The sequence below is a fragment of the Miniopterus schreibersii genome, assembly GCF_964146895.1.
Source record: "Miniopterus schreibersii genome assembly, chromosome: 18".
Lineage (NCBI taxonomy): Eukaryota > Metazoa > Chordata > Mammalia > Chiroptera > Miniopteridae > Miniopterus > Miniopterus schreibersii.
In genome coordinates, this window is record NC_138121.1 from 23798998 (window position 1) to 23824744 (window position 25747).

The 25747-nt window shown below is 50.0% G+C and overlaps 1 protein-coding gene across 1 annotated transcript in view; it reads left to right on the top strand.

The window, feature by feature from the left end:
- The first annotated feature begins 1627 nt into the window (after positions 1-1627).
- Positions 1628-25747, top strand: part of PLCG2 (phospholipase C gamma 2) — a 130387-nt gene continuing 106267 nt past the window's right edge. The window contains exons 1-2 of the mRNA XM_081119519.1: positions 1628-1729; positions 6971-7205. Of these exons, the coding sequence (XP_080975645.1) occupies positions 7013-7205 (193 nt within the window). The 5' untranslated portion in view covers positions 1628-1729; positions 6971-7012. The remainder of the gene's footprint in view (positions 1730-6970; positions 7206-25747) is intronic.

The following is a 25747-nucleotide window of genomic DNA, read 5'->3' on the forward strand; positions in this document are numbered from 1 at the left end:
TTTGAGAAAAAGAGTCGATGAGGAGCCCCAAGCACTTATTCATTGCACTGGATTCCATTAGCTGTTCACCCGAGAATAAAAAAAAATGAGGCAAAGAAAAAAACAATTAAAAAATGTAAAGAAGCTGCCGTCTGCTATGACCATCATCTCACATACAACGGACATTTCAACTCCAAAAATGCTGTAGGCTTGCAACCATAGATTAAAAGAGTTTATTCCCCCCGCCCCCAATAGAAGCATGTTCTACATGTTCTTTTCTTGCTTGATCCCAGGGGACCAGAGGAAATTCCGGCCAGAATTAGCATCTGTCTGGACAGAGGTGAGGAGCCAAGGATTCCTAGAGTGTCCAAAACTGCTGCTTGCACTCAGCTTCATTTCATCAGCAAGAGATTTAACATGCTTCCCTATACATGTGGTGGTACTAATATATCATGTACATGATATAACGTAGCAAAAGAGAAATGATAAAAGGATAGATGGAGATGTAAGTTGAAATTCTTAAAAACACACACCCAAAACAAAAATAAGGGAAAGAAATATAATCCAGGTTTAGCTATTATTCCTGGAAAACTGGACCTGTGATTCCAAGTGGTTGATGTTATAACAAGCCTTTTAAAGATCTTAAAAAACAGAGCAGTAAGTGATCTGTGGTGAACAGCACTGATACACCCCAAGACAGGAGCAGTGAAAGAAGTGAGCCCATGGATTTTCTAAAGCCCGCAAATGAGTCCTGTGGCTTCAGATAGAACATTTTCCGCCACAGTGACATGCACAGATTCAAAAATGTGACTCAAGCAACTTAGGAGTGAAACATGAGTCTGTGTTACCCCTGTCTGCAGGTGATCCTGAAGCTAGCTGCCTCTAGTCTCCACGAAGACATTGTATCAAAGATCCATAGGAGAGCTTTGAATAGCTGCTTCATGAAACCAGAGAATGGAAAAACGCAGGATTTTTCCTAAAGAGCATGTTACATTATACAGTATGTGACTGGCAATAGGCACGGCCAGCTAAACGAATCAACGACCATAACTAGGCATTTAGTCAAGTCATCTGCATGCTTACACGTTTATAAAGCGAGCAATGAGAAAATAAAATCTCAGTGGGAAAACGAGAGTTCAATGACCTGTCATCTACCTTCCTTACAACAAACTTTTAGGGTCAGCACTCTTTTGATCCTGTCTGCCAGATGGGAAAAACAAGTCTGAGGGTATTTAAGAGGCGTGCCCAGGCAGTAAGAGGTGGTCAGACACCGTCGCAGCCTATTTCCAATGAGGGCCACGAACAGCCAATTCCCGGGGATTAGGAGGAGTACGTGAAATGTATGCAAAACACGTGCATGCGGTAGGCGCTCCATCAACGCCGCTCCATGGGGAAGTTTTCGCTCTGCCTTGCAAGGGACTTCGCTTCCCCTCGGGCCGCCCGGGTGCCTCGCTCTGCTGGAGCCTCCTGCCAGGCCCGGGGCGCGGGAGGGCTCGGATCCGCGGGCGGGGCAGGGCGCGCGGGCCGGGGGTGGGGCGGGGCGGGCCGGGGCGGGCCGGGGCGCGGGGGGCGGCCCCGGAGGAGTCACGTGGCGCGCGGCCGCGGCCGAAGCAGAAGTAGCAGCGCCCGCGTCGGAGGGCGTGCGCGTCAGGGAGGACCCGGAGCGCAGCGGGCGGCTGCGCGCGGGACCCCGGAGCCGGGACCCGCGACCCCGCGACCCGCGACCCGCGCGCGGCGGGGGCACGGCCAGGTGGGTGGCCCGGGACGACTGGCGCGCGCACGTGGGCGCACGGTGGGCTGCGTCCAGGGGGAACCTGCGCTGGGGCGCAGCGGGCGCGGCGGGCGCGGGCAGGGGTGGGGAGCGGCGTCTGGGTCCCCGCCTGCTGTGCCGGGGAGGGGCCGGGCGGCGACGGCAGGGGTCCGTGCTCGGTCGCCGGCCACTTCCTCGCGCGGGGCCGGCGCCGCTTCGCCGGTCGGTGCCCTGGGACAGCCCCTGTTCTGAATGGGAGCCCGGAGGAAGCGGCGCGGCTTGCGGTGCGGGGCGGCTGAGCGCGCCCTGGCGTTGACGCTCAGGGCTCCGGCGGCCGCGGGCTTCTTCGTGGGGTCGGGCCGTGCTCGGTGCCTAGGGCTGCGGGCTCCGCGCGGCCCCGCCGGCCCCGGCACTTCCCCGTATTGCACAGGTGGTGGAGGGTGGGTGGCTGGGTCGGTGGCGGCGCGGTTACCACGGAGGCGCAGCCGTTCCCCAAGGAGAGAGAAACCAGGAGAGTGTTGCGGAGGGATTCACGGGTCCCTCTTCCACCCCACAATAATATGCGTAATTATGTGTGTACGTCTGTGCGTTTTCCTGCTTATGTTTTGGAATCCCAAAGAGGTCATTACCCCCGTTGCGGGAGAATTGAGAGAAAGATGCGTCCCGTTCCAGCTGGGGGTGGGTGCCGGGATTCCGGTGCGGGCTGGGGAGGGACTCTCAGCACCCTAGTCTTGAATGAGACAGAGTACGGCGGGCTGAGGGGGCTGACGTGGCTCAAGGGAAACAGGTGGCCTTTTCAATCATCTTAATTTGAATTTCAGTTCCAGCTGTGTGACCCTGGGCTGGCTGAAGAACCTCTCTGAGCGTCAGTTCCTTCCCCTGGACACGGCTACGCTCCAGGGCTGTGCTGAGAATTGAGGCTTATCTATGGAAAGGGTACCTGGCTAGTTCTTTCCTCTCCAGTTAAGGTGTCTGCGTGGGGCTCGGGCTATCAGCTTTAGCTCCAGGTCTTCAGGAAGGGCTTACTAATTTAGGGGTCCGCCCAGCCCCAGGCACTTACCCAGTTACAAAGGTGTGTGGGCCAGGTGTGTGCTGGCTCAGGGAGACAGCCACTGCAGGCTTCGCTGATGGTGAAATCGCCTGATGCTGCTGTCGTCAGTCCCCACTGTCCACCCTCCCCACGTTCAATCTTGAGCGGTTTGGGGCTCCTCTGGAAGAGGCAGAGTGGGGATCCCCACGCGTAGCCCGTTTGCTGGGTGGAGTCGGTGGAAAATGGCCAATGAGAAAACTCGAATACAGTTCTTAGTTTAGAAAACAGTAAAAGCACAAAGAAGAAAAGCTCATCCATGATGTCGCCACTTAATAAAAAGTCAAGTCATCCTTTCTCCCCTCTTCCACTCCCCGCATAGTAACCACTCTCCCTGGATTTACAAGAAGACTGCTTTTTAGAAATGTAGTTATCTAGTACTTACTGGTTTCTAACTCTTTTCCATCCCTCTCATGCCCTTTCCAGATCAAATCGCTTGTAATCCGCCCTCATTCTTTCCAATAGCTATGGTGCATTCTTTAAGGTGCGAGTTTCATTATTTATTGCCGGGGCTCTTCCCTAACCTCCCTCCTCCCAAACTGATGGGCAGTTGAGTTGTTTCCTGGGTTTTTCTTTCTCCTGTTACAAGTGATGCTTCCATGAACATCCTTGTATTTCTTTTGCACATTTATGATTATTGGATCAAAGCATATGCATGTGTTACTAGATGCTCACAGGTCGGCCTAAAAAAAATGAAGTTGAGCCGATTCGCACTCCTGCCTGCAGTGGCTGACACTACTTGTTCCTCTAGGGAAAACATGTGTCCTGATGCTGCAGGTTGGGTGTGAGCTCAGCAAGAACATCCCCCAAAGCGGTAGAGGGACGGTTAACGTCTCAGGGATGCGGCTGTGCTGATTTGTAACAGAGAATTGTTTCGTGGGATTTTGTATAATATCCTGTCCTGGCCTAACGTGTGCAGGAAGCTATGAGGAGAAGAAAACTCCCCTGCTTCCTGGTGCTGGGTCCTTGTATTCCAGAAGTTTATTTCAAACAGAATCTCAGCCATGTTTGTATTTACACCATAAGTCATTTTACAAAGTTACCCAGGGAAGATGAGAAACGGGAACAAAAGGGATTTCAAGGCTATTTCATTTTCTTTTTTTGAAAGCAGAAGCAAAATGGAAATTGCCCATATTGGCTGGTGCCCTGCCCCCGGGGTCAAGACCTCAGAGGCCTCCTTGCTTTCATTGCTGAACGTCTAGCTCTGGAAGCCTGGGTTGGGAGCTGGCTGGATTTTGATGGTTGATCTATGGCCATGAGGTTGTCTTTCCAGTTCTTGGCCAGAGGTAGCATGAGGAACTTGATGTTTATGGTCCAGCCAACCCACTGGGCTTCTGAGCCGGAAGTCACCAGAATCCCGGGATGGTTAAGTTCAAGGCCTTCCCAGAGCCAGAGTCTTCCAGAATTGAGCGCCCCAGTGCCTCCCGGCTGGTGGGTTTAATCGGAGGTGGAGATGTGACAGGGCGTGTGTTTCCTACGTATGCCCTCCTGCACGTTGGACTTGAGACCTGGGAGTGGGGAAATTCCAGAGTCAGCATGAAGAAGAGCTACAGAGCGGGGACCAGGTTCAGATCCCGGTTCTGCCACTTTCCAGCTCTGTGACCCTGTACAAGTCCTTTAACCTCTCCCTAGAGAGGGACAGGGGCTGCGAGATTAATTCCCTTGTGGCTAAATTCTGCCACGGGATTCAGAATTCCAGAAGGCAGGTGCCGAAGGAGCAGGGAAGTGGGATCTGAACCAGGGCTCCCATCTTGGTGCAGCCACTTGTCTGCAGGACCTTAATGCCATCATTTCACGCCTTATGACTTGTGTTCACTTCCTGTATTTCTCATTGGGATAAATGAGATGAACCAGGTATTCACAGCCTCCAGCATTTAGCAAGGGCCTCCCACCTGGGGAGGGCCAATAAACAGTTGTTGGGTGAGGCAGGCCATATGCACCTAGTTCCTCCCCTTGACCTGGATTAGAGGGTGAAGAGGTGGGAGGCTCACTTCAGGCAGAGTTCTTGGCACACCCTCTTAGTCTTGCTGCAGGGCCTTCTCTCAAGCCTGTTCCTCTGCCTGGAACACTGTTCCCTCATGCTTTATTTTTTAATTTTTTAAAAGATTAGATTCAGATGTCCTCTCCCCCATAAGCTTTCTCTGAGCCCTCTAGGCTCCTGGCCTCACCTGGGGCTAAAAACTTGGGGCCTCTTCCCGCTGCTCCCTTCCCAGTGCTGCTGCTGCTGTGCTGACCTCTTTGCATTAGAACCCTTGAGCTGACTGGTCTGTTTCCAAATGGTCAGGGACAGCTGTAATTCATGATCTTTTATCTCTGGCTGCCAGCACACCTGTAGAAGGAAGTGCCTTTGGCTGTGGGAAGGAGGTGGGGGCTCAGGGCAAGGCCTGGCCTCTCTCCACTCCCCCTCATTTGCTTACTAGTCCCCAGCTCAGTGCCTGGCGTAGACTAACTCGCTGATTAATATTACCTGAGGCCCTGCCAAGTGCTGGGGGCTGTATATACAATATAGCTTTCAGTCCTTCCAGCACCCCTTCAAGGTAGTACTGTTATCCCCATTTGCCAGATGAGGGAACTGAGGCCCCAAATTTGAGCATCTTGGCAGGAGGCTCTGGGGGGAGTCTGAGCCAGAGTGGAGGCCCAGACAGTGCTGGCCAACTACCTGCCTCTTTACAGAGTAACAACTGTGGGCTCCTAAAGGGATTTGGAGGGAGGGGAGGAGATAAGAAAGGGACACACACAGAACAGTCAATGACAATGGATTTAGCAATAGCTAAATCCCTGGAGCACTGACTTTGCAGCACTGTTGTAAGGGTCCAAGATACACTATCTTGGTTTAATCTCCCCAAGAACCTTTCATCTATTTACAAGTGTGGAAATGAGGCCCAGGGGGATTAAGCGACTTTGTGTAGGGCCAGCCTTCAGTTCAAGTTCCCCTGAGTGGCAGGCAGTGTGTCCTTAGACATTTGGGAGTGGGGGGTGCAGGGTTGAGCCGAGGAATGACATGATTTTACACTTGTTCTAAAAACATTCTTCTGGCTACTTGGTCTGGGAATTGTCTGTAGGAGGCAGCAGAAGCAGGGAGACCAGTTAGTAGGTGCTTAGAATAATCCAAGTATAAGATCCTAGGAGGAACCCCATGGAGGGGCCAGATGGGTTGGATTCTGGATTTGCTGTTGGGTTGGACAAGGATGGCTCCAAGATTTGGAGCCCTAGCGCTTTTCTGATAAACCCTGACTGTGCATGGGAATAAGTGGCCATCAAGATAAACCTGCTGGAGCTTGGCCGGTGTGGCTCAGTGGTTGAGCGTCGACCCTGGAACGAAGAGATACCGGTTCGATTGTCCGGGAGGCAGCGGATCGATGCTGTTTCTCTCTCATCGACGTTTCTCTCTCTCTACTCCACTCCCTTCCTCTCTCTCTAAAAGTCAATAAAAACATATTTAAAAAAGCAAAACAAAAATACACCGAGCAGCACGCTCACTAGGTGCTTTGCTGGTGACATTGCATTCCAAGCTTCCTGACTGTGCCAACGTTCCCACTTTAGAAAGGATGACACCGAGGCTTGCAGAGGTCACTCAGCCTGCCCGGGGCCACACAGTCAGCAGGAACCTGCCCTACGATTTGAACTTGAGGCTGCTGGGCCCTGAGGTTTTCTGTCCTGTTGGCCCCATTTCTGTGCAGAGGTCTTCACAGACTCCTTCTGGAGTTTGTTTTTTCCCCCTTCTGTTCCCAACTTCATTTAGGAAGTAAAGGGATGGTTAGGAATTTCTAGGTGGGATAGAAAGGGATGTTGGTATTGGGGGCGGGGCGGGGCTGGCAGCCAGCCTGGGCAGCTTTGGCTATTCTAATATTCTACAGCATAAAAGTGTGTGGGGGAGGCGGGGCTGAGGCTGGGGGGACTTTGTTATTCAAATCCTGGGTAAGGGTTGGATCATTGACGTCAGGGGTCTCCTCCCACACCTCCACTTCCATTTTTAAGCCTCTGTGTGTCCTGTGTGGGCTCTGAGTGGTCAGCAGTTCGCTGCCACTAGAACTTTCTCCTAAAACATCCTGATGGGCATGATACAGGATTTTGGCTCTTGAAGTCCAAGCCCGGTTAACGAAATCTCCCTCAGTTAACTAAAACCGGTTCACTCCTTTATTCTGCCCTTCCAGCCTCCTTGTTCCTCCCTCCCCCTCCCCCTGGAGTGGCCAACAATGACCACCATGGCCAACGTGGACGCCCTCCCGGAATATGAGAAGAGTCAGATCAAGAGAGCCCTGGAGCTGGGCACAGTGATGACCGTGTTCAGCTTCCGCAAGTCCACGCCGGAGCGCAGGACCGTCCAGGTGATCATGGAGACGCGGCAGGTGGCCTGGAGTAAGACGGCCGACAAGATCGAGGGCTTCTGTGAGTACCTGCCGGGCCGGGCCGTGTGGCCTGTCCTCCCTGAGCCCTGGCCTGCGCACCTTCTCACCTTCCTGCCCCCACTTGTCACCGCAGCTGTTTTGATACCTTCTGTTTTTCTAAAACTGGACGTGTGACCACTTTGTCTGGGTCTCTGATGGGCTTTAGAGCCGGTGGGAGAGTTCAGCCAGTTGCATCGAAGGTCCATTTGGAAATGGCACTCAGACAGCTCGCCTGGGCTGGCGGGGGGTGGTGGTGGTGCGCTCAGTCTGACAGCATCGGGGTGTCATTTGGTTCCTGTTCATGGACAAGCTGTCTGCCCTCTGAAGGGCTAACAGGCCAGAGCTTGTGGAAACTCATAGCTTGGTAGCCAGGTAAACGTCTGTTTCATTTTCTTGCAAATCACAGGGCGAGAGGCCTTTACTTTAGCTCATGTGGACAGAGCATGTTCTGCAGCTTTCAGATGAAGTCCTGGTCCTGGTGGAGGTGCCTTCCCTTCCCCACCCCCCCTTAGATTGGGCAACTGGCTCAGTTCCTAAAGTTTCTAAGACTGTTTTTTAACAAACGAGTAAGGAGACTTAAGCAACTTTCAGTTGCAGAGACTTGCTTTAATTTGCATTTTTTATTGACTTTTTTTGTTTTGTTTTGTTAATCTTCACCTGAGGATATTTTCTCCATTGATTTTTAGGGGGGGGGGAAGGGAAGGGGAGGAGAGGGAGAGAAAGAGAGAGGGAGAGCGAAGAGAGAAAGAGAAACATGGATGTGGGAGAGACTCATCGATTGGTTGCCTCCCGCATGGGCCCTGACAGGCCGGGATTGAACCTGCAAGCCAGGTTCGTGCCCTACGGGGAGTTGAGCCTATGACCCCTCAGAGCACAGGCTGATGCTCCAACCACTGAGCCACACTGGCCAGGGCAACAATTTTTTTCTTTTTTAAATTTATCTTTATTGAAAGTATTACAGATGTCCCCTTTTCCCCCCTATTGATCCCCTCTACCCAGCATCCACCCCTGCCCCACCCCCAAGGGTAACTACTTTCTAATTGGAATATTAAAATGTACACTTGGGGGAAAACCAAAAAAAATTCATAAATATCTGTCTTCTTCAGCCCTTATCCCCTGTTCCATAGGCAAGCTCATTATCAGGCTCATTTGTCTTCCAGAATTTGTCTCCTATACTTGTGCAATGTGTGTGTCATGTGTTTTACACAAGTGGGCACCTGCTACATGCACTTGTGCATCTCAATTAATTTTTTAAAATTTAATAATTATTTTGAAGGTGGTTTGTTATCAGCACATTGATCTGCCTTCTTTTGTGGACACACAGCATTCTGGCTGCAGTGTAACAGTGTAACCCCTGGAGAGGGACCTCTGAACTGTTCCCAGTCTTTTGCTATTAGCTGCGGCAACTAGACTTGTGTTCTCTCCCTCCTCCCCCTCTCCCCCTCTCCCCCTCTCCCTCCTCTCCCCCTCCCCCCTTCTCCACCTCTCCCCTTCTCCCTCTTCTCCACCTCTCCCCTTCTCCCTCTTCTCCACCTCTCCCCTTCTCCCTCTTCTCCCCCTATTTTGTAACAGTTTTATTGAGATGTAATTCACACATCATACAATTCATTCATTGAAAATTAACAACTCAGTGCTTTTTAGTATATTCACAGATGTGTGCAACCACCACCACAGTCAGTTTTTAGAACATTTTCATCCCCTCAAAAAGAAACCCTGAGCCCATTAGCCATCACCCTCTATTCCCCACCCTCCTCCCCTGCTTTAAGCAGCTATTCGTCTACTTTCTGCCTTTCTAGATTCCCCTGTTCTGGACATTTCCATTAAATAGAATCGTGGCCTTTTGCGTCTGGCATCTTCCACTGGGCATAAAGTTTTCAAGGTTCGTCCATGTTGTGGCATGTGCCAGTACTTCTTTCCTTTTCATGGCTGAATAATATTCCATTGCATGAATTTTCCACAGTTTGTTTTATCCATTCATTCACCGATGGACATTTGGGTTATTTCCACTTTTGGGTGATTAGGAATAGTGCTTCTGTGGACATTGATGTGTACACGTTTTTGTGTGGATGCACGTTTTCATTTCTCTTGGGTACACGCCTAGGAGTGTAACTGCTGGGTCATATGGTTTAATCATTTTAGGAACTGCCAGACTGTTTTCCAGTGGCTGCACCATTTTGCATTCCCACCAGCAGTGCATGAGGGTTATCCTTGCATTATTATTTTATATACACATATGGGTATATCTGGAGGACAGCTTCCTATCTGTGATTTCTGAGTTAAAGTGTATTTTAACTTTGGCAGTTTGACAACACCCCACAGTAGCCCATGAGATGTGAGAGTACCTGTTCCCCACACCTTCATCCACACTATGACAAGGTTCTGAACTTGGCCATTCACAGGGAGACTCACGTAGTTTGGAGAAATTATTATATATATATACACATATATATATGTATATATATGTGTGTGTGTGTGTGTATATATATATACATACACACACATATATATTTATTGATTTCAGAGGGAGAAAGGGAGAGGGAAAGAGAGATAGAAACATCAATGATGAGAGAGAGTCATTGATCGGCTGCCTCCTGCATGACCTCCTCTGAGGATCGAGCCCGCGACCTGGGCATATGCCCTGACAGGGAATTGAACTGTGACCTCCTGGTTCATAGGTTGATGCTCAACCGCTGAGCCATGCTGTCTGGGCGCTTGGAATAATTCTTCATTTGATTTCTCTTATCATGAGTGAGATTAAACAGCTTTCCAAAGGTTGCTCCTGGCTTCGGAGCCAAGGAGGCCTCAGAGCCAGAAGCCCTGCTTTGAAAATGTGTGCAGGCAGCCAGCTTTCTTCCCAATTTTGTTTGCTTTGGCCACACTGGACCTTGCAGGTGGTTCAGAAACCTGTTGCAGCTGGAGAGGGGTAGGGCCTGCGGAGGCACTGACAGTAAATACAGGTGTGCCACGCTGAGAGTGTGCCTGTCTCTTCTTGACCTGCCAGTCCCAAGCCTGGCTGACCACGAGAGGCACCTGGGGGGCTTTTAAAAGTACAGGCTACTGGAACCTTCTCCTGAAGCTCATTCTGAGGGGCACCAACAGGATTTTGGCTCCTGAAATCCATGCCATGTAGTCCTGCCCCATGTAGTTAAATAAAAGCAATTTTTCCCTCTCTCTGGAGTGGGTAAGGATGACTGTCATTCACTAGGTGGGTTGGGGCTGAGCACTGTACTTGGTAGGCTCCGAAGGCGGTCCTGGTAATTAGCTAGGTTTGATATGTACGGTTCTACAGCCTCCCTCCCTCCCTCTCTCCCGTCTATATTTGAATGTCTGCTCTGCCAGGCACTGTTCGAGGTCCTGGAGACACAGCAGTAATTAAATTAGATCCACATCCTTGTGGAGCCTGCATTGTGTCACTAAGGACACTTGACCTCCAGAACCTCTTGATGAACTCTGCTGTGTGATCATGGGCAAGTTACACTCATTTTCTGAGATTCAATTCTCTCTCTCAATCTTTTTAAAATTTATCTTTATTGTTGAAAGTATTACAGATGTCCCCCTTTCTCCCCTCATTGATCCCCTCCACCCTGCATTCATCCCGGCACCCCCCCCCAAGCCTTCTCCACACTGTTGTGTGTGTCCATGGGTTATGCGTTTATGCACAAAAGTTCTTTAATCTCCCCACCCCCCAATCCCCTACTCCCACCTTCCCTCTGAAATTCGTCGGACTGTTCCATGCATGGTTCTGTGTCTCTATCTATTTTGTTCACCAGTTTATTGTGTTTATTATATTCCACATGAGTGAGATTTAATTGCCTTATCTGTAGAATGGGAATACTGTTGGTGTTCACCCCGCAGAGCTATAGCTGGGAATGAATAAAGGAGGAAATATGTCAGAGGGTCACACAACACGGGATAAGCATTCAACCGGTGGGCACTGCTGCTGTTACTTTTGCCGTGGCGTTGCTAACGGGTGGCAAAGTCTGGCTTAGGTGTTTTGGATTTTCAGCAGGATCCACCGAAGGGCTTCAGGAAGAGGGATGATGGGATTGCCATTGCGTTCACATCAGTCCCGTGTGAGACGGAGGTGTTGGTGGGGTTGGTAAAGAACTTAGAAATGAAAGAGCAGGCCTTCGGGCCCTGGGTGGGGACTCTTTAGGGCCTTGTGATGGCCTGAGAGGACCCCCCCCCCAGCTGCAGCATTCTTTCAAGGGTCCTAATTAGCAGGAACTGCAGGTAACTAACTGTGAGGTCTGCAAGGAGCAGGCTAGTATGAGGGAGCATGTATGTGTGTGGCTATGGGGCACGTGGCAAGTGGCATGTGGCTTCTGGCAGGTGTCACACCCTCCGTGTGGGCCTGGGTGAAGGTAGACACGCACACCTCCCACAGTCTAGAGCAGTGAGTGGTGCTCAACCAGGGCGATTGCCCCCAGGCATTTGGCCATGTCTGTGGACATTTTTAGAAGTGATAATGGCGGGGGGGGGGGTACTCCTGGCATCTAGAGAGTGGGTGAAAGCCAGGGATGCTGCTGAACATCTCACCATGCACAGACAGCCCCCACCACAAATAATGTTCAGTACTGAATGTCAGCGGTGTCAGGGTGAAAAACTGGTCTGGACTCATGTGTTGACTTTGTTTAGAGCCATAGAACATCGCTGGGTGTGTTAGGGTCGTGAGGAGCTGTTTCATGTGTTCGGCCCATATTTGCTCTCGTATTGGGAGCTAGGCTCTGCTGAGAGAGGGGGTGGAGTCCCTGCCCTGGAGGGGAAAGAGACTCAGCAAGCAGCAATGGCAGGCTTGTAGGTCACTGCCACAGTGAGGGTCTGCACTGGGTACCGTGTGAGGAAGGAGAGCTCTGTCCATCTGGGGAAGTGGGAGAGGCCTCGCAGCAGAGCAGCTGCATGCGTGGGGAGTTGAGGGAGAGGCTTGCCAGGTGGCCAGCAGGACGGGCATCCTGAATGGGATCAGTGCGTGCCATCGAATGTGCTTGAGGAGATGGTGTGGGTCAGAGATTTGGGCTGGGGAATTCTTCTGTTCTTTGTGGCCTGGGCTGTGGTGATTTGGTGGCACTGAACTTATTTTTCCCCTGGGCTGAAAGGTTCCAGAATCTTCCCTCACACTTCTGTTGCCTTAGTGGTGATGCTGGAGGACTGGGCTCAGTGGGAACTGTTGACTGAGCCCCTACTGCCTGGTGGTCCAAGGGTCCACGCTGGTGATGTTGCTTCTGGGGTCCCCCAGGGTGGGTTTCCAGGAGTCCGGGCAGAAGCTGTAGGACTGAGCCTTAGAAGTCCCAGAGAGTCGCTTGCACCACCACCTCAGGTCACCAAGGCCAGCTCGGGTTCGAGAATGGGGAATGTCCTTGTCTAGAGGTAGTGGCACACACGCACGTCCAGGGTGGGAAGGAACTGATGGTGACCACCTTGGAGCCAAGTGACCACAGGCACACCTGGACGCTGGATCCCGACACCAGGTTCAAATCCCTGCTCTGCCATCTACTAGGTGCGTGACCTGAGGTGCTCCATGCCTCAGTTTCCCTACCTGTCAAGTGAGAAAATAATTCCTAGCTTGTTGGGAGAGAATTAAATGGATTGTATTTTATGTACTTTTGTGTACGTGGGAAATATCACACAACTGGAACAGAATACAGTAAGAAGCTTCTTCCCACACTGGCTCCCTGAGAGGCTGTGATGCAGGCTGGGAGCTCTGAAGTGCTGCCCGTGATTTTTCTTTCCTCCTGGGGGTTCCGCTGAGCAGACTCCAGGTACAAAGCCGCCTGCTCGGGGCCTTTCTGAATTGAACCTTCGGGGTCCTCCTGGGTCTCGTCCGTTTGTGAGGCCTGGCGTGTGCCCCGGGAGCCCCCTCGGTGCCACCTGCTTGTGGAGTCTGGGTTGGTGTGGTGATAAGCCACATTTGAGAGCTTGGCCGGCGTCCATCTCGACTGAACAGGCTTTCATCCTGAAGTTTTCTCTTACACTTCTCCATCTATGTATTTTGGGCAAGATGTGGTTGCCCATGAATGAGGAATGCTCAAAAGCAGAGCAGTTCTGTTTCCTTGGCATTAGGTTCTTGGCTTGCCTGTCTGATGGTGATAATAATAATAACAGCAGCAGCCACCTCTGATGGATTCTCACGGTGACCCCGTGAGGCAGGAATCATCCCACTTTATTTTTGAGGAAACTGAGTTCTGGGGAGACCAGGTGACATGCCCAAAGCCACACATGCAGAACTACACTTTCCCCTGTTCTGCCTGCCTTCGGAGCCTCAGGTCGCCTTCCTGCTCTGTGCTGCTTTCTCCTCCTACATCATCCCAGAGACGGTTCAGTTCTGTGTGTGATAGAGAAGCACCTGCTGGGCACCCGAGAACCGCAGGTTTGTTCGGACTTTGTGACACAGGCGGGAAAGGCAGCCATTCCGGGTGTGTGCAGAGGACACGCTCTGCCGGGCGCTGGAGATGCCACGGGGAAGGAGTCTCCAGAGGGCCCCTGGTCGGCGGGAGACACATGTGCTGGGAGACAAGTGCGGGCCGAGCAGAGCCAGGAGGTGAAATGGGGTTGTGCTGCATCTCAGCTGGTTCTGAAATCCATCCTCTGGCTTCTTATCCATGAAAAAGGAATATTTTTGTCTTTCTCTGCCTGGTTATGTCGTTTAGCATAATACTCTCCGGGTCCACCCATGCTGTCCCAAATGGTACGAGATCCTTCTTTTTTACAGCTGCGTAGTATTCCATAGTGTAAATGTCCCATTTTTTAAAAAAAGTATTTTTTGAAAGTTGTTATTTTATCAAAATGTTTTCAACATAGTAAAAAGATTTTTTTCACTTGGCATCGACTGTCTAAAAAGAAATCTACTCTGTGAAAATGGTTCCCCCAGCCCCCAAGCTCCTCGTTAAGCATAAATCAGAAATAAGATTTGCCCAGTGCCCCCAGTGGCTGTAAATTTACTGGTTTTTCAGTCATAGGTGTGCAGGGATGGCCTACAACAGCACAGACTCTGGAGCCCGAGAGCCTGGGTTCCAGTGCCAGACCTGCCACTTGGCCGGGGTGTGACCTTGGACCACTCCTGTCACCTCCCTGTGCCTCCATTTCCACATCTATAGAATGAGAATAATAAAAGAGCCTGCCCCCCTGGGCTCTGGTAAGGATGAAATGAAGTAATGTGTGTAACCGCCTTCCCGTAGGGCCGGGCACACCGGAGGCAGGTGCTCAGTTATTTGCTGCTCTTGTCCTCCTTGACGTTGTCATCGTCACTGTCATCATCACCAAACATAAAGGGCAATGGCATTGTAGAAAGGATGAGATAAATATTAGGACTTCCACGGATAGACCGGTTTTCCTTGCTGCACCCCTCTGGGATATGTATTCTCCACTTTGGAGCTTGCCAGTGTGGAAATAGAGGTGTTTCCGTTCCTGGCATCGAGACAGACCTGCTTGTGTGCCAGCCGGTGGAGGAGGCGGCATCTGTTGTTATTCAAGGTGACGGGCACTTGATGCCCTTAGAATTAGTTCCTTTGCTGGGTTAGCAAATACCCAAGGAGGACTTGGTGTGCGTCAGGCATTGTTTGTCACTGGGGATGAAGTGAACAGGACAGCGGGGATCCCGAGAGGAGCGCACAGTCTCGTAGGAAAGAAAGCGTTAATCGTCCAGTCATTTTGGATTGCGATGGATGCCAGGGAGGAAAGAAGCAGGGCACTGTGACAGGAGGAGCAGTGAGGAGCGCGATTTTAGCCGGGCAGGCGGCAGGGAGGGCTCTCTGGGATGGTGACATTTGAGCTGAGATTTGAAGTGTGAGGAGGAGGAGGCCGTGGGGGGCTCTGGGGAGAGGGTGTTCCAGGCAGAGGGCACGGCTGTACAGCTTCTGTATTGGTCAGGGTAGGCTAACTGCAGTGGCACAGTTGGTACCATACAACCTGATCACTCAAGTCAAGGTCCATTGGGATTGGGGGGCAGGGCTCTGCCATCTGGTGGCGTCACCGCCCCCTACGGCATCTGAGGCCACCTCGGGACCCTCTGTCCAGTGAGCATGTGTGCAAAGAGGAAGAGTAGGGGAGATGGCTTAGGAGGATTTTATGAGCCAGTCCTGGAAGATAGGTTCCCACCTTCCATTGAGCAGAACTTGGCCTGTGACTAGCTGCAAAGGATGCTGGGGAAAATGGGAAATGGGTTTGGGGGTCATCTTCCAGGCTCTTCTACAGCCCTTAATTTTGGAGGGTGCGTAGGTGACCGTAGGAGTCCCACTGATGCTGAAGAATAGAATGATTGTAGGGATTTGGGAGGCCTTGTTGAATCAGGAAAATGATTCACTGGGCCTCATGGGTGGCACTGAGGTCTCTCTTGCCCTCTCTGTGACAGGAGCAACTGGTGGTGATGTCTGTCTATGGACCGGCTTGTTTACCCTCTTATGTTTCCTTGCAGTGTGGTTTGAGCCTTCCCAGCAAAGCCTCTCCACCTTGGCTCTCTGTGTGGCCCCATCAGTGAAGGCTTTGGTTTCCCAGCCTCCTAAGGATGGACTCCTGAGAGAGGCCTTCTGAGCCAATGCAGGGGGATTGGCTGTTTTGAGGCCCGTGTCCTCTCTGGTCAGCTTTGGGGTGGGGGGGCGCGTTCGATGGCGTCTCCTATTGGAGAACATAGTCTGACTTCTTCAGGGCTGTGGGCAGGGGTGGGCCTCTGTATGGATTGAATTGTGCTGCTGACACCCCACCATTCATTTGTTGAAGCCCTACCGCCCAGCACCTCAGGATGACCTCATTTGGAAATTGGGTTGTTGCAAATGTAATTAGTTAAGATGAGGTTATGCTCGCATAGGGTGGACCCCTGTTCCAGTGACTGGTGCCCTTATAAGAACACACACACACGCACACACACACACACACGGAGAGAAGGCCACGTGATGATGGATGCAGACATTGGAGTGATGCTTCTACAAGCTAAGGAACACCAAAGATTGCCAACCATCACCAGAAGCTGGGAGAGAGGCACGGACCATCCTCCCAGCCCTCAGAAAGAACCCACCTAGCCAACACCTAGAGCTTGGACTTCCAGCCTCCAGAACCGTGAGACATGGATTTCTGTTGTTCAATCCACCCAATTTGTGGTACATTGTTACAGCAGCCCTAGCAGACTGGGGCATGGGGTGAGCATGGCTATTGGTGTATCCATTTGGCCACAGACAGATTGTGGATAAATTGGAGTTTGTTGTAAAGGAATTTAAGTGTATTCCAAGTGTCATCTTATTTCCTGGCTGCACTGGATTTGACCTGGGCCATGAGGGCATGAGAGACCGTGTAGTGTACTGGTTAAACGTGGGAACTAGAGCCAGCCTGCTTGGGTTTGAATCCTGTCTCTATGGCTTATTAGCTGCGTGATCTTGGACAAGAGACTTACCTCTCTATGCCTCAGTTTCCTTATCTGTAAAATGGGAAGAATGCTAATACCTATCTTGTAGGGTTATTAGGATCAGATGAGTCCCCACAGGCAAATCATTTAGAAAGGAGCCTGGGAAATACTAGGTAAGGTTTGTTCTTGTCATTACATCTCATAAGTCTCTCCCTTATCCCCTTGAAATCTCTATTCCAAGCAACCAGACCTCCCCTTTGGAGGACCCTGTGCACGCCCAGTTAGCTGTGGCTGATCCAGTTCTGTGTACCCATGACTGCGGGGTGTGGACATGGGTCTCTTTTAGTCTGGCTTTGGGGAGCTAGGTGTCCCAGCCTGGAACTCCATCTGGCCGTCACTGAGGAGAGGCGAGGCAGCAGGAAGGTGGACACATCCCGCTCTGAAAAGCCAGAGGGCCGGGTTCAGGAAGCTTCTGTCCCTTGCAATAGTGCCAAGCCCTGCAATGCAGGTGTGTCACACTTTGTGTAATTGGAGGTTTCTGGAGCGTTGGTGTAAGGTAGACCTCTTCTGGATGTCTAGGGGAGGGAGCTGTTAGGAGGTATCCTTGGTGCATCCTTTTGGAAAGAAGATTGTCCCCACTGTCTGTCCCCCATCTACCTTAGCGCACAAAGTGACGGGTCTTGTTTTGTCCTGGAAGAGACTTAACTCCTGTGCAGTTTGAAGTGGAAGCCAGAAATCCTGGTGGCGGCTTTCCTGTCCCCTGGCAGTGTCTGACCTCAGAGCCAGGCCCTCAGTATCCTCACCTTAGACTGTGGGGCCTGGGAGGCAGGGCCCCGTCTGTTATGCTCACCGGGGAGGATCGCCAGCACCTCACCTGTGCAGGTCCCACAGTGGATGCTTCACACATACACGGTCGGTAGATGGATCAGGGAAAGGACCTGGATGCCCTCTCAGCCTCTGCCCCCTCTTTCTCTCCAGAGACAGAAGTATCTGGGGTTAAGATAGGACATCTCTGTGACAACTTCCTCTTTAGCCACACGATTCTGGTCTTGGCCCTGTACTTACTGGTTACATGACCCTGGGCGGTAACACTGCCTCTTAGCCTCTTTTGCCTCAGTTTGATCATCTGCGAGGTGGGTGAATGGCAGAGCTACCCTGTAGGATCTTGTGAGCATTACATTTGTGAATGCATATAGCATGTACATGACGGGTGCCTGACGCTCATGCTGCCCCGAGGGCTTGTCAGAGCCTGCATTTGTGGGCACTGGGGTGCAGTGTAGCCCACACATGTATAGAGGTTTCCTCCTCTTGCTATTCTGCGCCAGAGGCTTAAGGGTCGGATTGGGGTTAAGGTCCTTGGATTTGAGCGAGAGGTGCAGGCAGGCAGCTCAGCTCCTTGCCTTTTCCCCTTCTGCGAGTCTGGGGAGGCCTGAACTTAGAGGAGGAGTGTCAACAGGGCAGGGTGAAGTTTTCTAAATAGAATCAGTGATGATGCCAGTTTAGGGCACAAGAGGCCGTTTCCACTCTCCTGGCACAGTTGGGAAGAAGCTGTGAGATGCTTCTTTCATCTTATATGAGTTGTGCTGGCAGCCACGGTGGGACTGGGTTGGGGGCTGCAATGTCTGTGGGTGTGAAGAAGGATTCTGTTCTGACAAAGAAAAACATGGGAATTTACTAATTTGTAGAATGGAGACTAGGAAAGTTTCAGAGAGCACAGCCCAGCCACTCCAGGCCACTCCGGGCCTGCTGCCAGCCCCTGCTGGTGGGAGCAGCGCCTTCCCCCACGCTGGCCTGGGACTGGCTCGAGGAGGACCCAAGCCAGGGTGGCCGAGGGGTGACCGAGGGTGAATGTTATGTTGATTTCCTGTTTAAAGCAGTTCTGAGCTGGCCTGCTCTCACCTTGTTTTATTTCCCCTGATTAGAACAACTTTTAGGGTTTTTTTTTTTCCATTGTAGAAGTAGCATGTATTCATTAGTAGAAACGTTTTTAGCTACAACTGGGCGAGGGTGACAACCCCTTCACCCCCACCCCCACCCCCACCCCCACCCCCACCCAGAGGGGTGTGTGTTAACACTTGCTGTATACTCTTCCAGGTATTTTTTGTTGTTGCAAGACATAGATCCATCTTTACAAAATGAAGTCCTTTCATAATACTCTTTAGTAATATGCCCTTTTCATTTTGTGTTACATTGTGACCACGTTTTATTGTTATTGTTGTGAGCAGTTTTAGACATTGAGATGGGTGTAGAGACTAAGATGACAAGCGAACACCTATGGACTCAAGAGCAAGCCTTCTGGGGCCTGACTCCCTGGGTTCCAGTCTTGGCCCTGCCACTTACAATGTTTATGACCACGGCCAAGTTACTGGGCTTCACATTGTACCCATCTGTATAGTGGGATAACGGTGGTGCCTTCCCACTGGATTCTCATGAGGATTAGGCAAGCTAATTATATAGTACACTCTGGGCTAATACCTCAGGGTATCCCAAAGCACTCAGTAAGAGTTCGCTCCTCTTGCTATTGTTGTTACTACTGTTATTTCTATATACTTTGTTAGGCAGAATAAAGGTGCCCCCCACTCCCCAAAGATGTCCATATCCTAATCTCCAGAACCTATGACTCTTATGCTCTATGGTAAATGGCTCATTGCAGATGTGATTCAGTTAATGACCTTGAGATGGGGAGTTATTCTGGGTTATCTGAGTGGGCCCAGTGTCATCACAAGGGTCCTTCAGTGAAAGAGGAGGGTGGAGGGTCAGAGTCCGGGAAGGAGATATGACGACAGGAGCAGAGGTCGGAGTCATGGAATCAGTGGCTTTGAAGGTGGAAAGGGTCCATGAGCCAAGGGCTGCTGGCGGCCTCCAGCAGCTGGAAAAGGCAAGGAAACATACTCTCCCCGGAGCCCTACTGACAACTCGATTTTACCCCAGTAAAATCGATGAAGACCCATTTTGGATTTCTGAGCTCCAGAACCATAAGATGATAAATTTGCGTTGTCTTAAGCCACTAAGTTTGTAGTCATTTGTGTAGCAGCCACAGGAAATGGGTACACGCTCTTAACCAATTTAGACAAATCGTAGTATTTGCTATGGATCTTTTTTGTTTGTTTTTAAGAAGTAAAATATAAATATTGCTGAATTCTCATATATACCATAGAGAGACCAGTATCATGTGATAATTACTATTCTCATGCATGTTTTTTACATTTATTTCAAGTATTTTAATTTATAACTAGTATATAGTATAGTGCTTGTGAGGTATCTACATTGATACTGGTAGTGTTATTTTAAACTGCTGTTAGTGGTTTCAGTGAGTACACCTTAAGAAATTCACTTGTCGTTTTCATTATGGACACTTAGGTTGTTTCCAATTGTGAAAAATTTCCATTCCAATTATATACGCCACTATTTTATTTGAAATGGCTATAGTTTTCCACTGTACTTTTACTTTTTAACCAATCTCCTATTTTTGGATATCACATAGTTCATTATTTTGCTGTGTCAAACATGGATCCTGGGAACTGTTTTTTCAATCCTCACTGGAGGACATGTTTATTGATTTTTTTTTTTTAGAGAGAAGGGGGGAGAGAGAGGGCAGGGGAAACATCGATATGAGAGAGAAACATCTATTGGCTGCCCCTGAATGGACTCTGACCAGGGCTGGGGATCAAGCCCACAACCCGGGCATGTGCCCTGACTGGGAATCGAACCAGGATCTCCTGGATCCTAGGTCGATGCTCAACCACTGAGCCATGCCAGCTGGGTTCACTTTTCTTTTTTTTTTTAAAGAAGGAATCTACTTTCTGTCTCTGTAGATTGGCTCATTCTGGACATTTCATATAAATTGAATCGTAGCCTTTTGCATCTGACTTATTTATTTAATATAATGTTGCCAAGGTTCATCCATGGTGTAGCCTGTATGAGTACTTTATTCCTTTTTATGGCTGAAAAATATCCCACTGTGTGGATGGGCCACGTTTGTTATCCATTCTTCAGCTGATAGATATTTGGGTTGTTTCCACTTTTTGGCTCTTACGAGTAATGCTGCTGTGAACATTTGTGTGCAGAGCTTTGTGCGACTATGTTTTCATCTCTTGGATATATACCTAGGAGTGAAATTGCTGGGTCACGTGTAACTCTGTGTTTAATTGTTTGAGAAACTGCCAAGACCGTTTTCCACAGTGGCTGTGCCGTTTTACGTTCCCACCAGCAGTGCACGAGGTTCCAGTTTCTCCACTTTCTCGCCAACACTTGCTACTATCTTTCTCTTTAATGGTAGCCGTCCTAGTGGAGGTGAGGTCGCGTCTCATTGTGGTTCTGATTTGCATTTCCCTGATGGCTGATGGTTCTGTTTGACACAGAACTCATTATTTACGATTCTTAATTGATGCAATGTTTTCTCATCAAACATTTGCTTTCTGTGGGCAGTGTTCCAATCTTACTTTCACTTTCCCGGGGCTTAGCATTGCCATTTGGTGCTTACTGTGGGGCAAACAAGTGAAGAAATGTTGGAAAGATTGGCATGGGCCCATGGGCATGGACACTGATCAGTAGGGATGTGATTCCTGGCTTGAGTCTAGACCCATAAATTTTAACCATTGCGTCTGCTTTTTGGGGACAGAAGGACCATTTTTTGAAGGTGGTAGCCTGTCTTAGTTTTCTTAGTAAATGTTCATGTTCACCCTGATCCTGTGGGTGAGGCATGGCACAGATTTTCCATGCTTTCAAGGTTTGATACTGTGGTCCAGGGTGTCCACTCTTAGTTTATCTTTTCATGGAGCCCTGAAAATGCCTTTTCACTTCCTAACTGCCCACTTGAGGCCCTCTGCCTGCTGTTTGGCTGCCAGCCACCCCCTGAGAGGAGTTGGGGGAAATGGGAGGTACTGCTGGCACCAGGACAGGGGAGTGTTCTTAAAAGTTTGGGAGTACCTGGAAGGCATAGTAATTTTGCATTTCTTGAGCATGTGCCATGAGTCAGCATTGTGCTGAGCACTACAAGCACATATGTAGCCATTCATCATGTATATGGATATTCATGTGTAGCTTCCAGTCATTGCAATATGCCTGTGAGTTAAACTCTTTTGCTGTAAGTTAGTGAGCTTGGGTGACTTGCCCAAGGGCACCAGACTTCTAGAGGAACTATATCAGGCCAGTTTTCCCCAACCACCATGTGCCCTAAAAACATAGATTAAGAGTTTGAAAAGAGAAGCCACAGGCTGGGAGAGAATGTTTGCAAAACACATGGCTGATAAAGGACTTGTATCCAAAATAGAAAAAGAACTCATAAAGCTCAACAATAATAAAACAAGCAACCCAGTTAAAAAGTGGGCAAAAGATCTGAACAGATAGCTCAGTCCCTCTTCCCCCATCCCACTCACACTGCCCGCCCATGTCTCCATCCTGCTGCAGACAAACTGGGTTGCTTCTAGACCAGTGTTGTCCCAGAGAAATGAAACATAAGCCATTAATACCAGCCACGTGTATGGTTTTAAAATTTTTCAGTCACCACATTGAAAAAGGTAAAAAGAGAAAGAAGTGACATTAATTTTAATAACACATTTTATGCAACTTAGTATATCCAAAGTATTATTTCAACATGTGCACAATAGAATTATTAATGAGATTTAAAATTCTTGTTTTTGGTCTGAGTCTTCAAAATCCAGTGTGTGTGTGTGTTTGATACCCACAGATCATCTCAGTTTGGACCAACTCAGTTTTGAGTGCTCAGTGGCCATATCGGTCCAGTAGCTGCTGTATTGGACAGCTCGGTTCTAGAATATACCTCCTTGCTCTTTTTTAAAAAAAACTGATTTCAGACAGAGATAGAAACATCAGTGGTGAAAGAGTCATTGATTGGCTGCCTCTTGTGACCTCCCTACTGGGGATCGAGCCTGCAACCTGGGCATGTGCCCTGACCAGGAATCGAACCGTGGCTTCCTGGTTCATGGGTCAGTGCTCAACCACTGAACCATGCCAGCCGGGCTCCCTCCTCTTCTTCCGTGCATTACTCACTTCCTCTGTTATCTCCATAGCCTTCCTTCTTCCCCAAGCAGCAAAGGTGTTTGTTCTCCATGTGGCAGCTGCTGTGATGATCATGATGGTGAATCATGACCCACTTCATGAAGTCAGGTGGCTTTCTTTTCCCATGGAGACTAAAAATGTGGGATTTTGCATGTCTGCTGGCTTTGCCATCTGCTTGGGTGTCTGTCCTAGATTTAGGTGTGACACCTGACCGCGTGGGGCCTGAGCATCCAGTTGCAGCTGTGCTTCTGCAAATGACTGAGTAGTCCCAGTAGAACCTTCTCCTGGGAGTGTGGCCTGTCCAGGTAGCATTGGTCAGCTTCGGTTCATGTAGAGTCTCCGGGGTCTGCACTGTTACCTGGCAATAGATTGCCTGCTGACGTATGGCACAGGTTGGCAGCTGGTCTTGTAAATTGTAATTGAGTAAATTGTATGTATATGGAAGAAAATAGAGTGCTGGGGGTGGGTAATGAGCGTCAGGGAGGCGGTTGGGGTGTAGAAGGCCTCACTGAGAAGGTGACATTTGAGCAGGCTTGGAAAAGGTGAGGGTGTGAGCTATGTGGACCCTTAGGGGAAGAGTGTAGCAGGCATGAGCTGGGCTTGGCCTCCTCAAGCAAGCTGGTAATTTGGACTGGTTGGTTTTGTGGCAGGGAACAGAAACTATAGTAGACACGCTTGGTACTTGCCCTGAGCTCTGTGGCCAACCTCTGCCAACACCTGCGACTGTGCCTGAGAGCTTCTGCTGGTCTCTAGTGCCGGGCAGTCCTGGGACTAAGGACAGATGGGGAGCTGGTGGGTTGATAGCCCAGTGCCCTCACCCTTGGTTGGGATGACTCTTGGGAAACATGCGTGTGACTTTCTCCTCCTGCTGCCGATTGCCCAGTCTTCTCTGTCATCTGTCCTAAATCCAGAGAGAGTGTGTCCGATGGTCCAGTCACTACCCGCCAACACACAAGCAGGCATCTGTTGACTGCTGGGCTCGGAAACTAGCTTAAGTGAAAAAGAAAATTTACTGGAATGCGTAGCTGAGAAGAGTGCTCTGTAACTCACCGAGTCCAGGGACCAGGGCCTCAGGGAGCAGAAACAGGAGCTGCAGCTGCCCCTTTCTCCGCGCATCTTTCTGCTGGTCTTTGCCCCTGTCTGTGTTCCCTCCTCTCTCGGGCAGACCTTGCGTGCAGAGCAGGCTGTGTGGCCTGAGCAGCCCGGCCCAGCCACCCCACGAGTGCAGCCTTCGCCCAGCGTCCACAGCAGTGGACACTGCCTTGCCGAATTCGCCTACCCGCTAAAATTTACTTGAAACGCCTAGACCGCATCTTGCGGGCACTTTTGCAGGCGCCCGTGGATGTGCACAGAGCAGTGAAAATTTTGAGCCCTCCTACACGTACATTCCCAGCTGGCTGCCTTCTGTTTCTGCTCTCATGCTGTTAACAACTGTCCTTTTCACAGACTATTGACTGCTGCATTTTTCTCATTTTTGTTGCTGGTTTTTTGTTGTTTAAAATGTCCCCCGCCCCATGCTGTCCCGTGTTCCTGAACACAGGAAGGCTGTGACGTGCCTTATGGAGAAGAGAGCACACGTTAGATCAGCTTTGTTCAGGCTCTAAGTCATATTGCTGTAGGCTGGGAGCTCAATGTTAATGGATTAACAATACCTATGAAATAAGGCATCTTTACACAGAAACACACAAACAATGAGGTTACGCAGTGATTGGTTGATGAAAACGTTGTGACCAGAGGCTCATAGGAACCTATCCGTGTATTTCCCCCCAGGAGCACTGGTTCAGCGTTTGCTAATTCAGTGTTCCTGGTGATTTTACAGAATGTAAGTACCATGGAAGGTGAGAATTGGCTCTGTGTTTCAGCCCCGGGGGTCAGCCTCCAGCTGTGCTTTCTTTGCCCACCACTTGGGCCAATGGCATGAGTTCTAGGAGAATTGGGTCTGCAGAGGTCAGAGGGTAGGTGGAGAGCATGCATCTGGCTTCTCCCCGGCTTGAGAGTCTCGTGGGCTTGAACCAGCCACCCTGAGTTCAGATGCTCACTGGTGGGTGACCTTGGATAAGTCACTTCACCTCTCCACACCTCAGTTTCTCCTTCTATCTAAAATAGGGGAAAATGTTGTCCCCCTTTATCAGATGGTTGTGTGGATTAAATGAGTTAATATAGGAGTGATCAGAAGCGTATTAACTGCTTCTATTAGTGCTGCTATTAGAAGCAGTTACTGGCACATAGTTAACTGCTAAATGAATGGTGGTGGTTATTGATAGCGATCATAATGATTTCCGCTATCTATTGCTGTGTAACAAACTACCCCAAAATGTAGTGGCTTAAAACTGCAACGGTTTGTTGTTTTGCATGATTCTGAGGGAGTCCCTCTGCTGGTGGTGCTGGCCTCACTTGGGTCGAAGTTCCCAGGTGGCTTCTCCCACATGGCTGGCAGTTGGTGCTGGCTGTCAGCTGGGGGCCTCTGTTCTCCAGGTGGCCTCCCATCCTCCAGTTGGCTATCCCGGCTTCCTTACGTGGAGGTCTCAAAGGAACCTTCTAAGAGGCACAAGGCAGAAGCTGTTAGGTTTCTTGAAGTCTGGGATCTAGAACTTGCACAAGATCACTTCTGTCTCATCCTATTGGTTAAAGCAGTCAGAAAGCCAGCCCAGATTCAAGAAGGGGGAAGTAGACCCCTCTTTAGGTGGGAGGAGCTCTGAGATACAATGGCCATGCTGTTCATGGTACCACAGTGTCCTCACCATCCATCATCGTCATCATCATCTTCATCTTGAGGGTCACTGTCGACTCATAGAGGCGCTAGAGCTGTTATGATGCCCTTTATCAATTGTCTTGTGTGTGACTACAACTTCAGTAAACACAGTTGGTAAAAGAGGATTTCTCAGGTTGCACCTGCCCTTCAAGAAGACTCCAGATGTGTATGTAAAAATATCTGAGGGTACATGGCGATCCTTTTACTTAACATATTTGGTGATGTTAACACTTATGGCATGTTAGGCTTGGCCCAGGGTGCATAAAACCGAGACAAGCTCGCTGTCCTCATGGAGCATGGTGCCCCTGTTCTTGGGGGAGAAATAAAGGGATTAAGTGAACCTTTGGTGTGAGAGCAAGTACTCAAAGGAGAAGTCAGATTCTGAGAGGGAGGGGACAAGATAGACAGACCTGGTTGTCATCTGCTCTCTGTTCCTTCC